Consider the following 13,526-nt stretch of genomic DNA (forward strand, 5'->3'; position numbering starts at 1 on the left):
TGCTCATTAGATTAGCGAATATAGACCATAATGCATTGCGGTTGAGCAATTTTTGCCAAAAAAACGTGTTTAAATGTAATTTTTTTAAATAATCTATCCTTATTTTCACCATCATAACACAGTGAAGTCATAAATAAACGCCGTGAAATGTTCGTTTTGATTCAATGTGAAATTGGTGATGTCAAATCCGGTGTTAGAAAAATGTCCGAATTCCCTTTTAAATCCACGGCACTGTGTAGTCCCACAATATGTTGTTTTTTAGTAGTTAGAGAGTAAGGAGGGAATCTAGACATAGCCATAGTTTCTATGGCAACTACTATCATCAATCAGGAGTGGGCTTGTTAGAAAGCCCCGCCCCTTCCACGTGAAGGCGTTGCATGTTTTTATGGAGGCATCTTATTGGTCAATTTATAACTTGAATAACTTGCAATGAAGTAAAAAAATATCTTAAAGAAGCATCATAAAAAAACTAATTTGTCTCCAAACATTACCCCCCTCCCCCCATCTCTGACCAGGACTCCACAGCACAAGCCCCGCCCCCCCACCAGCCTACACTCCACACCCGCTAAGAAGCAGCCGCCCGCCTGCAGTTATGACGAGCAGCTGCGCATCGCCATGGAGATCTCGGCCCGCGAGCAAGAGGAGGCGGACCTGAGGCGGCGCCAGGAGGAGGAGGACCTGCAGCGCATCATCCAGCTGTCACTCATGGAGAAGTGAGACGGCCCACCTGGAGAGGAGGAGGCGGGGGAGCGGGAGAAGGTCTGGAGCAGAACCGGCCCCCATAGAAGCTTCAGAACAAACCCAAACTGGCGGTTCTGTTCGATACTGATCTCCCGCCGCCTCCAGCTGATCTTCCTCCTGAAGCCATACATGCTGGAACCCAGACAGCCCACACAGGAGCAGCAGGTTCCTCTCTGTGGGGCCACGAGGTTCTGTATCGACCAGCGCCAGTTTACAACCGAGACAGAACAAGTTTGCTACAACACTTCTGTGGCTTTGTGACTTTAATTTATTCTTTTAAACCAGCGTCCTCTCTGCACCAAAGCCCCCAAAGACCCCAAACAAACACAACCAGGGAGGGGTCCCCCAGTTTGTACTGGATCCAATCAGGGGCCAGCACTCTTCCTAAAAGCAGGGACAATTAAATTAAATTAAATTTAATTAAATTAAAATGAAATGAAATAAATCAAATTACATTAAAATTAATTAAATTGAAGTGAAATAAGTTAAATTAATTCAAATTAAATTGAAATGAATTAAAATAAATTAAATCAAATTAAATTAAAATAAAACGATTTAAATTAAATTAGATTAAAATAAAATGAAATTATTTAAATTAAATTATGAATTTAAATGAAATTAATTAAAATTAAATTAAATATATCAAATTGAATTAAAATAAATTAAATCAAAATGAATTGAATTGAATTAAAGTAAAATAATGACATTACATGAAATCAAAATAATTGAATAAAAATGAATTAAATTAAATTAAATTAATAAATCAGACTTCCCTGTTTTTAATGAGAGCTATAGAAGTCTGGTTCAACTTCGCTTTTTGGTTCGCACAAAAATCCAGATGTACTGTATTTAGCTGGTGGGTTTTCACTTACATGACTGTTAATGGTTCTGAATGAGTTTGAGCACAAAGTCAGGACAGTTTTCGTGGATACAGGGTGCACTAACTTTACTGAGTTTTTCCTGAACCCGGCGTGTTGTGAGTTTAGTTCAAGGACAGACGGTCTTTTGTGTTTCCTCACAGCACATGATCTGAACGTTTCTGCATGACGTGCACCCGCTCCGACTCCACTGACCCGATGATTAGGGGTTCAAGTGACCCGGGAGTTTGTTTGACAGTGACCTAAAGGCGCTTCAGGCCACTGGAACAATTCAAAAAGGGATTTTGTTTGTTTATTTGTCACAATATGAGCACAATCTGAGTGGATCCAGCTCTGCCTCTGCGGGTTTTCATAACAACAGGTTTATCCAAGAAAAGTTTTTTTTTTTTTACTCTTTAGAAATGATCTCAGAATGACAGATGTGTTAAGATGTTTCTCCATGTACGCTGAGAAGTGGATTTCAATTATTCTAATAAAGAAGCAACTTTTGGAACAGCAGTTTCTATTGTCTATTCTATTGTCCAGCAAATGTGTGTTTTCTTTATTTTTATTTTTTTACTTTGGGCTAGACACCAGAAAAGGAGAGAAAAATGAAGCAAAAAGACAATAAATTCTAAAAATAAAAGCCCTTTCATGAACAGTAAAATGAATTGTAAAAATTCTAGAAAATCCTCTGAATGAGACACAAACTGTCTTAGACGTCAGCATCGTGTGAACATGCCGGGCTGCAATTATGAAGTGAATTCGTTAGGAGCCAAAAAATCAGAAAATCAGATCTTTATCAGTAAATAAAGATAATTTGATTTAAAATGTCCCTTAATACAACTTTTTAAGAGTTCTCTTTGGTTTTAATTATAATTTTTGCAAAGTTGAAGCTTTTAAATCCAGATTCTTCTGCTCCTTTCCGTTCGTTTTTCAGCATATAAAAACTCAATCATACTTTCATTAATTTCATCAATCTGGGTATCAAAACGTTCAGCTTGTTCAGAACATTACTGTTTGTATTTGTATAGCAAAATATGCCCCATATGAAACGAGCCTTTAAGTATATTCATAAGCTATGTTTTCATCTCTTAGTAATTTAAAAAAAAAATGGAGTTTAGCTAAAAATTCAGCAACATGCTAACGTTTTTGGTTAATTTATTTCACTGAGGGATTTTAGGCTATTTAGTAGTAGCTGGTATTTAAGCAATGTGCTAGCTTTTTGAGTCATTTGTTATCTACTGGGGCTCTTTTATGCTAATTTGGAGTAAAGCTAATATTTTAGCAACATGCTAACATTTTTGGCTAATTTGTTATCTACTGGGGTTTTTATAGGCTAATTTAGTGATTAGCTTCTGTTTTAGCCACAGGTTAACAGTTTTTGCTAATTTAGTTTACTGAGGACTTTTAGGCTATTCTGGAGTTTAACTAGTATTTAAAAAGGAAGCTAGCTTTTTTTTGGCTAATTTGACATCAATTAAGGTTTATTGGGGCTAATTTTTCATCTACTGAGGTTTCTTTATGCTAATTTGGAGTTTAGCTAATATTTTAGCAACATGCTAACATTTTTGGCTAATTTGTTATCTGCTGAGGTCTTTACAGGCTAATTTTCTGTTTAGCTTATATTTTAGCAACAGGCTAAATATTTTTGCAAAATTGGCATGTATTAGGGATTTTTAAGCAACTTAACTACAAATTTTTCAGAAATTTAGGTCAACTTTAGCACTCTAGTTCTTTAACAAATGTCTAGTCTTTTAGCAAATTTAACGTTTTGCAAATAGCTTTTGCATTTTCAGCAAATTCTTTCAGTAATTAAAGTAAATTGCATCACCATTTTCAGCAACTACTTTCAGCAAAATGTATTTACACTAGTACTATCACAGGTAAGCCAACTTTTCTAGTTCTATTTAAAAATTGCTTAAATACAAAAATTAAACGTGATTGATGTGTAAAATGTGTTTCTGAAAGGGTCAAACTTCCTGTTTCTACATAAACTCTTGAAATGTGTTATTTACCTGTGATGGTAAAGTTGTGGTTGAATGTCATCCTCTGGTTGGATGTGTTGTGTGGCAGCGGGGCTTCCAGCGCCCTACATCCCAGCTTTAATTACCCACATGAAACAGTAGGTAAAATGTCAGCCGGAAATAAACGCCCTGATGGAAGCTTTCCCCGTGGGGACAGACAGCTGGGAATCGCTGAGATGAAGTCCATTAAAACAGCAGCCAGAAGGTTTTCTATCATCCAGGTGGAGATCAACTTAATCTGACTAAATTAAAGGGGATTCTACCTGCAGATCACTGAAGAGTAACTGCAGCCTCAAAGAAATCTGCTGACAAAAACACATGAAGTTGGCCAGTAGGTGGCAGCGTTTGCAAAAAAACCCACAAAACAAGAGGAGAGCTTTGTCCTGCTTTAATAAAAAATCTGCATAAAGACAGACATGTCTGTGCACGTAGGAAACAAAACCACAGAGACGAGTTTATTGAGAAAACAGTGCAAAAGAATCCTCCCCACACAGAAACATCAAAATAAAAGTCATTCATTCACTCATTCAATCAGTAAAGTGCGTTTTCTGAGAAAAAGCCCCCCTGGTTGAACAGACAGACGTAGAAAAGGGGACAGAGAGGTGATCAGTCAGTTCTGACAGGCTGTGACGGACCCGTCCACAGCTCACATATATATCCAGTGGTTTCCACGTTCATTCGTGTCTCGCGTTCGCTCTCCTCAGGCGCTCCATTGCACGGCTCCTACATCGTGTTGTACATCAGAGCGGCCGCTCGCTTTTTCTCGGCGGGTTTGCGAGGGCGTCTGGGGTGACCTCTGCCCTGCTGGCGGGACGCGTGGAGCCCGTCTGGCTCGTCCGTCTCGCTTTTGTCGTCTTTTGAGTTCTCGTGGGCAGAGGGCCGCGGCGAGTCGCAGGGGGGCGCGGCGGCGCTTTGAGTCAGCACCTTCTGCTTCTTCCAGGCGTCGTCGGGGTGGGACTGGGAGGCGGGGGGCAGGTTCTGGGGGTGCGACGGGCTCCTAGCGTGCGGCCTCAGGTCCAGGTCGCTGAGGTCGTTCGCCGACAGCTCCAGGAAGTCCAGCTTAGCTAAGGAGGCGGAGCGCTTCATGAGGGAGGGGGGGGTGAGGCCCGCCTGGCGGATCCGAGCCTCCAGCTCCAAGGCTCTGATCCACGCCGTCTGCTCGGCGAGGGCCCGCCTGTGTCTGTGCGGCTCTAGTCCTGACGGCGTGGGCGTTTTGGGGCCCTCTGGTTCCGTGTCCATGGCCTCTCTGAGTCTCCGTGGAGGCCCCGCCTCCTGTTCCTGACCGATGCCCTCGTGCAGGAAGGCCTGCAGCTCCTGGAGCGTCTGCTGGATGCGCTCCAGCTCCTGGCTGCTGCGAGCCAGTCTGCTCAAGGCCTCGCAGCGCTGCAGCCCAGCGTCCGACCTCTCATCTGTGTTCGATTCCTGCACGGTCACTCCACGCACAGCCACTCTGTGTGGAGCCGCCGGGGAGGCGGCAGGGCTCTGCAGAGTTTGGCCCCGTCTTTGAGAATGGGCTGAGGTATCTGTTAGGGACTCTTTTGATGGAGTGGTGGGGGTCAGAGACGGCGCCCCCACATGGCTTTCTTTGGAGGAGTGGAGGAGCTCCGAGTGAGCGGCCGCCTGCTTCTCTTTGGATTTAGTGTCCGCAGAAACCGCCACCGTCTCTCCCTGAGTAGTCCTTAGCCCTGAAGGAGGCGGAGCCGACCGGACGGCGGGCGGTTCTGGGGTCAGTCTGACGGGAGCGTGCTCGGCGCTGGGGGACGGCAGCGGAGAACGCTCCTGCTTCATCTTCTGCTCCAGCTGCTCGGTGGCTCGCCGCACCGAGCCGGCCGGCCTGTCGCGAGGCACCGCGGGGACGAGCGGAGGAGGCGAGGACGGAGCGGTGTGCATAACTTTAGGAGGCTCCGCCTCCTCGTCGAGATCCAGTCGCAGGAGGAGGGAGCTGTGAGACGACGGGGGTAACGATGAAGAGGAGGACGAGGTAGTGGAAGTAGAGGGGTTGGATATGGCTTCGATCTCCGTGACGATATGGCGGACTGATATTCCGTTGTCATGGTGACTGGGAGGAGACTGGTCCAGGATGGCTTTATGGTCGCTGACCTCATCCTGGGGAGGGAAAGAAAAAAATGAAGTACATCTGAAATAGGACTGCCACGTTTAGTCAACTAATCAACTATTTTAATAATTTAATAGTCGATTAATTTGTATTATATAGAGTCAGAGTGTAGTAAAGTTGAAAGTTATAATGGCATCATGTTAGCTTTTTTTTTGGCATTTATTAAGTTTTTTAGGCTATTTAACCATTTTTTTAGCTGGCTATAAAAGCTTCAGTGTTTCAGCTATCAATTTTAGCATTTTTAGCTTCAACAACAGCGTCATTCATTTTAGCATCCCACTAGAATTACTGCAGGTAATGACATACATCTAGTTTTTAGTTATCTTAAAGGTTATCATGGTTAAGATGTGTGCTTTACAATCTATGACCTGAGTAGTTAACTAAAAAATCAATCTGTGTTTAGCTAACTATTAAATGAATCGTTTGTGGCAGCACTAATCTGAAACAATCCTGCAGTAACTGCTCTCCTCCAGGAGGGGTCACTCTTATAAACACTGATGCTTCATCTTAATGTTGATAAAAGTCTGTAGTCAAAGTTCTAAAAAGTTAACAGGAAGTGACCTCATTTGGAAGATTTTCAGAATAAAATACTTATTATTAGTCATTTTCTGTCATTATCAGACAGAATTTGGTGCCTCAAGTTGCCAGATTTTTCACCAGTTTTACAAACTCACCTGACTCTTCCCGTCTCCCTGCTCCTCTTCCTCGCTGCCTTCTTCCTCTCCGTCAGATGACGGACGCCGCTGCAGCTGCTGGATCCGGTCATCCTGAACTCCACCCAGGAACTTCTCCCGTGCGCTGAAGAAGTCGATGCCGTCTGAACTGTGGTTAGACGAACCGTCAGCCTCGCCGCGGCTCTCGGGGGGATTGTTGTTGTCGTCGCTTGCCGGTAGTGTGGGGGGAGTGTGCTGTTCACTGCTTCCGTCTGAAGCTGAGGGAGTTGCTGAGTCCGAGTCGCCGGAGTCCGGAGACGGAGGTCGGACATCCTCCGGGTGGGCGCCGTTGGGTACATTCGGAGGCGGCGCCGTGGGCTTGGAGCCCGACAGGGGGAGGTGTGAGGGACGACGGCGGGGAATGCGCTGCAGCTCCGGCGTCGGCGGCAGGATGAGCAGAGCCGGAGGGGGGTGGGGCAGAGCAACGGGGACGGTGATGGCCACGCGGGCTGAACAGTCCAGCCGTTCATCTGGGATGACAGTGGCCGCGCGGGGTCGGGGGAGGGGTAGGACAAGGGGTGTCCCAGAGTCCGACGGCAGCTCCCCCAGAAGCAGCGACTCGCTGCTTCCACTGCGCGAGTCGGGGATGTCGCCTGACCTGCTGGACTCTTCAGATTCAGCACTGAGGGCTTGCAGCACGGCCACGCCCAGGAAGTGATGTAACGCCGTGGAGGTATTGTTGTTGTGGGAGTCGGCGCGGCCCAAAGGCGGAGCTTTGCAGAGGGAGCCCGGGCGGTCTGACAGGTCACTGTCGGAGTGGGAGCGCCATAGCTTATTGTGCCGTTGTTTACTGCAGAGCAAAACACAAAGTTGGTCACAAAGTCCCGCCAAACGGCGCACGCAGGTGTAGACCCGCCCACCTTGCCAGCAGTATTCCCTGATACTCCTCCAGCTGCTTCATGAAGGACGGGTTGGGTTTGGTGACGGTGCGCCTCTCCTTCACGTAATCGAAGGCGGTGTCCAGATCCCAGCCGTACTCTTTCATGGCGTAGGCGATCACCGTGGAGGCAGAGCGGCTCACTCCCATCTTACAGTGAACCAGAACCTTCACGCCAGCTTTCCTGGAGGCGGAGCAAAGAGACGGACGCTTTAGATCACACGTGTCAAAGTCAAGACTCGGGGAAATTCTATCCGGCCCTCCAGATCATTTTATTTTATTGTTATTAATGGACCGATGTTATCTTGCGCTCATTTTTAATTAGGATATTTTTGACAAAATATTTTTATTGAGCATAAAATATTGAAAGTTATTTAAGGTTTAAATTGATTTATTCTGGAATAATATTCCTGCCTTTTTACTATTCATAATTATGTTAAAAAGTTACTGTTCTGAAGTTTTAAAAATTGGGATTCTGCTAGCTATTTTGGCTAACTTAAGTCGTTTTTTTTTTAAGACAAACTTGGCATTTAGGTAATATTTAAGCTGGTTAGCTTCAGCATTTTCAGCTATCAGCGTTTTCAGCCATCAGCTTTTACGTTTTCAGCTATCAGCATTTTCAGCTATCAGCGTTTTCAGCTATCAGCTTCAGTGTTTTTCAGCATCAGCCCCTTCAACTATCAATTTCAGCATCTTCAGTGGCCAAATTCATCTTACAGCATTCACTCTAGCATTATTGCAGGTAATGCTATATATCTATCTTATGATTATGTTAAAAAGTTAGGGTTTAAAGTTTTAAAAATGTAGTTTTAGTTCAATCAATGTTTATCCTACGGTGTGTTTTGGATTTTGGCCCCTGTGCGATTGACTTCGACACCCCTGCTTTAGAGCAAACACCGGGAGGCTGAGGGACTCGGCGTGCGCTCTAGCTGCTTACTTGGCTTTAGTGATGAACTTGTACGTGTCGTTCCAGTACTCCAGCAGGTTGGTGGCCTCCTCGTCATAAACCCGGATGTTGTGGTACTCAAACATTCCCGGGAAGAAATTGTCAATTTCTCTGGTGACGTTGAGGATGTACCGTACCCTACACAAAGACACAGAAGAATGTTTCAGCTCACCGCTGAGGTCAAAGGTCCTCACTGTGCTGGTAATTAAGAAGATAAAACACAGTATAGCCTCTGCACTCATCAGCTAGACGAATACATTCATAGATAAGGCGGCTGCTCCTCTTACCCGCTGCTCTGCAGCTCCTCCAGGTTGGAGGCGTTCCACTCGGAGCCCTGCAACCCAAACAAGCCTTTAGCAATCACTCTGCAACTTCAACATGTGTCAACAAACTAAAGCTAAATGCAGCACTCATCCTTGGGACCTGCTTATTGATGTGTGCAGAAACTCTGTGCCAAGTTGGTACTGGTACTACCAGTACTCTAGAAGAACGTGGAGGTCAGTGCTTCGTTTGGGGGCTTCTTTTCAGACATGTCAATCACTTTTATCGTAGTTTTGTTGTACAACATATACCACATACTACCAGTACTAACGTATGCCGTACTACCAAAGGATTTCTACAAATGTTCTCGAGTTAAGTTTAAGATTTTTAAGACCAATTTCCCATTTTGTTATTTTCCGTTTCATTAATTTATTCCAGTTTTTGACCAAACCTGTAACTGTCTTGTTGTTTCTGATCTGTTATGATGCTTCATTTTGTTATCAAAACACCAGTGAGTATTCAGCGTACTAGTGGATAGCTACTGGCTTTTCCGATGTTTATTTGCATCATTTGATCTTAATAATTCAGTTTTCTAAATGAAATGTGAAAGTTTTAAGGGCTCAGATATCAAAACACAAGAGTTTTTTTAAAATGCTTTTTAATGTATGATTTCCAAATGAATAACTTCAGTGTTTTTAAGACTCTTTAACCCTGTACCAGTATCGATGTGTGTATAAACGGTACTGCATAAAAACGCTGATGTTGGTGCTTCATTTCAGACATGCCATCACTTGTATTCTATTCAGTTGTACAATCACATACCACTTATGCAGTACTACTGGTACTGTATTAAACAGATTTGAATGTTTTTCAGGTGCTTCGTTTTAGACATGATGATCACTTGAATTCTAGCCGTGTCAGATGTCAAGACGGAACGTGGAGCTTCAGTAAAAACGCTGACAGTGAAGCGAGAAAAGTTTGACAGTACAGTACTCCAAAAACTACTGTTGTGGTAATGAACCGTGAAATACTGTTCCCATGCGTACTGCTGCCTCCAGAAAGTGTTTCATTGCCATGACTTCTTACCAGAAAGACGTGGTCAAAGATTTCCGTGGGACTGTCCATCTGTCCCAGGATGATGATCATCTCGTTGTCGATGAACTCCTTAAACTCCCTCAGATTACAGACCATCTGCATCTCCAGCTCTGTTCGGATCTAAGAGGCGATGACAACAAATCAGTTCAATGTAGTTATTGGAAACATTTTGCTGCTTTAATGTAGCTAAAAAAAAAATGGTCAAACTAAAATGCTGCTTTGCTAAAACCTGCCTGTAAAATAGGGCTTAAATAGGAGTCACAAATTGACGGATACATTTTACAGTATGTGAACTGGATCAGATTAATATAAATATATTCAAAACAGAGAGTAGATTATTAATTTAATTCTAAACAAATGTGTCTAAATGTGTAAACTCAAAATTGAAGTAAGAAGTAAAAAAATTAATGGAAAGAATCTAAATAAATTGGAGTCATTTCTCTGCTTCAGAATCCTCTGGAAATGTGTCAGTTGTATAAAGATTTTAAGAGATGCAGAAGTCGATGGAGCTAAAACCATAAAGCGCTAAAAACAGGAAGTGCTTCGAACTTCACCTCTTTGCACGTGACGTTCTCCAGGTCTTTCTGCATCATGATCTCTCTGAGACGCATCTTGATGAGTCTCTCTGTGCGTTCCCTTTCTGTAGGCCTGCAAACACAAACACACATGTAACACGCTGACTCGCTGCAGGCCTGAGCCCGGGGACAGAAAGCAACCCGTCACAGTTCCTGCACCGACCCCCGCCGCCTGTATGAAAACCATAGACTAGATGAAATGACTCGTTCAAGTGGAGAGCCGACTGTTGGATTCAGAATCATCGTCCGTCTTCAACATAGTCGGCGCTGTGCCGCCCAGCTTTGTTTCTAGCCTCACTGCTGGGAGACGCATTTAGCTTTTGGACGTCACCCGGATCATACCAACAACTGCTTTAATTACCTCTCAGGAGAGGAGCACAGACAGAAAAACAAAGAAACCTGTTTATCTTAGAGCTAAAAACCCTCACTGACGTTGGGAGAACCAGTTTCAGAGGGGGGGGGGCTTTTATAATCACAATAAAACACAGGTTAGTTAGTATCATTCAGGAGTTCTTTAAACACACTAAACAGGTAGACAGAGTGTGATGAGTTATGGGTAAAAAGGCAAACTGACGACGGGAAGTGGAAGCAAAATAAGGAATAATCCGGATGATAATGTTTATGACACTGCTTTGAGGCTATCTACAGTCATAACAATACATCAAGCAGAAAAACCGGCCCTCAGCAGATTTACAGGGGAGCAGTCTGATATGTCAACAAACACTAACAGGTCTTTGAGCTGCAGCAGCCGCCCTGTGCGGGAAAACAGAAGGAAGCTCATAAAGTCTCCCAACAATGGGTTAATAAGTGATGGTTTTATGAGCGTTGACAGATGGCTTTTTTTTGATCGTCGAGCTCCGCTCCAAGTCCTCCACATTCTTTCCGTTCAGAGAAATCAGGTGCAGCGGTGCTCGCCACCTGCTTCCGTCCGTCCGCAGCTCCAGTCCGTCTGCATTTCAGTTTTTCCAAAAGTAAACGGAGCCGCTTCAAACCTCGGCTATTTTGGACTCTCCAGGATCTCTGAAGAGTGTTGTGTGTCGCTAAGGAGACGCTCCAAATACACGGTGAAGCATTTGACATTGAAGGCGTAGATCTAGAAGCCCTAGAGCTGCTGTTTCGTGTAGCTAGAGCTACTGTTTCTGAACATTTGGTCGGTTCGGTCGGACGATCCCGGCTGGAGCCCGCTGGCCTGCCTCAGAGAGAAGCAGCAGGAGGAGCAGTCAGGCAGCGACACGTCACTTCTGACCTTGTGTGCATGCAGCTCCACTCAAACACTTTCTCTGAATCCCTGATGTAAGCTTTCAGTGCAGCGAGAAGGCCCCCGAGGCACGTTCACACCTGACAGGTGCAGCCTTCACACGCAAATACAGAGAAAATATAGTCTCCTTGGATTTGTGTGAGCAGAATCCTTGATTTGTAACTCATGCTACACATTTGTGTTTAACTGTGTGTACGTGCCCTCAGTGATGGGCAACATGGAAAAGAATCGTTTATCACAATATTAACTATTTTATATCACGATAAGGACATATATCACCATATACGACAATGAAGTGTATTTTCAGAAAAGTTGACTTTTCTGACTATTTTAGGTTGAGAAAAACATTTTAATGCAGCAGAATGAATCAAATGAGGACAGATGTGGCTGATATACAGCAGGTTGTTTCAAAAATCAAAAGTATTTAAACTGAATTAGTAAAAAATATAAATTTTTCATGAAAAACATTTTTAAAGAGCGGAACAGTTTCTTGCTTCTGAGTAGAAAAACACATTTTTGCACAAATTTCCGCTGGAATTACATCAATTATGTCAAGTGTTGAAGAGTTACCAAAACAGCATAAACACTGGAGCTGAAGCTCTGGTGTCAAAGCTAATTCAGAACTCATGTCAGTGAGTGGAACTTCAGTCTCATTTTTTGAACTGGAAAAAAGCTCTCGCTTGTTTTACTTTGAAAACAGGAAGCTTCACTGACACTTTATTTTGAAAAGTTATTTTCTTCCGGTGATGGTAGCGCTGCTCATTCGGCTTTGTTTTAGTTCATAGATTAAGATCCAATATTATTCTGTGTTTAAGAGTAATATATATTTGACTACACTCTAGATTACAAATCAGCGATTTGGACGTCGCAAATATTTGTGTGTAAATGATGCATTTAAATGTTGCCAGAATACTTTTTAATAATTATAAGCTGCTGTAAATTATATTTTGTAATTCTTGTACATGTGAATACATAAAGTTACACACAATATGTATTGTGTGAGCTACGAATCAAGAATGCAATGAGACCATACTCTCATTATACTCCTCCACCCTTTTTTATGCTAAAAAATCATCTTTTGTAACCAAATTCTACAAACTGCAGGATTCATGTGTATTCTTGTCTTTTCCACAAATGTGAACCAGTTTAGCATAGAGATGTAAAGTATGTGCAGGATAATTTACGAGCTTTCCTTCAATTGAAACTATTTAGAGCAGAGCATTTATGCTGCAGGAATGTTACACCCCAGTACTGCTTGGATGTCTGTGCTTCATCTGCACTCACAGGTCTGTGAAGAGGATGGGTGAGTTGGCACGGTACGACTCCACATCCTGCATGGCGTTCCACTCGTTGATGCAGAACTGGCTGGAGGAGACCCTGCTCTGGTAGTAGCTGACCCAGGTCAGGAACAGGCTGCCTGGGTAGTAGTTGTGGCAGCGAGCCACCTCGCAGGCTTTGTGGAGCGACTGCAGGGCGGACCTGAGGACCACGAAAGAGAAGAATCACACGCTGGACCGCAGAGGATCCGTCCCAACACCAGCTGAGATAAGCAGAGGAAGTGAGGAGGGGGTCAGAGGAAAGGCAGAAGAATGGAGGGATGAGGAAATGTGGACACGGCGCTGGCATGTGAGATTAGGAAGAACTGGGGGGAGTGAGGAGATGATTCATGAGAAGAGGGAAGGTACCGCCACTCACCACATGGCCTGGACCGACACCGGCTTAAAGACGTGAACTCTGTTGACGGTGGAGACGCTGAAGCCGCTGCGAAGAAGAACGGGGAGAGATTAGAGACTGTAAACTAGGGCTGCCACCATTAGTCGACTAATCGGGAAAAATAATCTGCGATTAGTTTATTAAAATAATCGTTTGTGGCAGCACTACTGTAAACAACAAAAGTTTAAGCAGGAGGTAAGCGGCGCCTCACCCGTCTCCGTCCAAATGGATCATGGTGTCACTCCACAGAGGTAGAACCAGCCCCACCGTGCAGCAGCTGGAGGGCAACAAACAGACAAAAAAATCAGGCAAAAACGGTCAAAACTCAGAGTCTGACTAAACAGGAT

At 44.0% G+C, this 13,526-nt stretch overlaps 2 protein-coding genes across 3 annotated transcripts in view; one reads left to right on the top strand and one right to left on the bottom strand.

The window, feature by feature from the left end:
• The window catches only part of ankrd13b (ankyrin repeat domain 13B), a 53,247-nt gene extending 51,998 nt beyond the window's left edge, over positions 1–1,249 (top strand). The window contains exon 15 of the mRNA XM_024277826.2: positions 516–1,249. Within this exon, the coding sequence (XP_024133594.1) occupies positions 516–717 (202 nt within the window). The 3' untranslated portion in view covers positions 718–1,249. The remainder of the gene's footprint in view (positions 1–515) is intronic.
• Positions 1,250–3,996: 2,747 nt separating this feature from the next.
• Positions 3,997–13,526, bottom strand: part of ssh2a (slingshot protein phosphatase 2a) — a 37,736-nt gene continuing 28,206 nt past the window's right edge. For both annotated transcript variants that reach the window (XM_024276641.2, XM_024276640.2), the window contains 10 exons: positions 13,391–13,456; positions 13,162–13,227; positions 12,751–12,945; positions 10,188–10,281; positions 9,625–9,753; positions 8,565–8,611; positions 8,269–8,415; positions 7,315–7,515; positions 6,416–7,244; positions 3,997–5,731 (listed from right to left, as the gene is read on the bottom strand). In XM_024276641.2, coding sequence (XP_024132409.1) covers positions 4,349–5,731; positions 6,416–7,244; positions 7,315–7,515; positions 8,269–8,415; positions 8,565–8,611; positions 9,625–9,753; positions 10,188–10,281; positions 12,751–12,945; positions 13,162–13,227; positions 13,391–13,456 — 3,157 coding nt within the window. In that variant the 3' untranslated portion in view covers positions 3,997–4,348. The remainder of the gene's footprint in view (positions 5,732–6,415; positions 7,245–7,314; positions 7,516–8,268; positions 8,416–8,564; positions 8,612–9,624; positions 9,754–10,187; positions 10,282–12,750; positions 12,946–13,161; positions 13,228–13,390; positions 13,457–13,526) is intronic.

Source organism: Oryzias melastigma, linkage group LG13 (assembly GCF_002922805.2).
Source record: "Oryzias melastigma strain HK-1 linkage group LG13, ASM292280v2, whole genome shotgun sequence".
Classification (NCBI taxonomy): domain Eukaryota; kingdom Metazoa; phylum Chordata; class Actinopteri; order Beloniformes; family Adrianichthyidae; genus Oryzias; species Oryzias melastigma.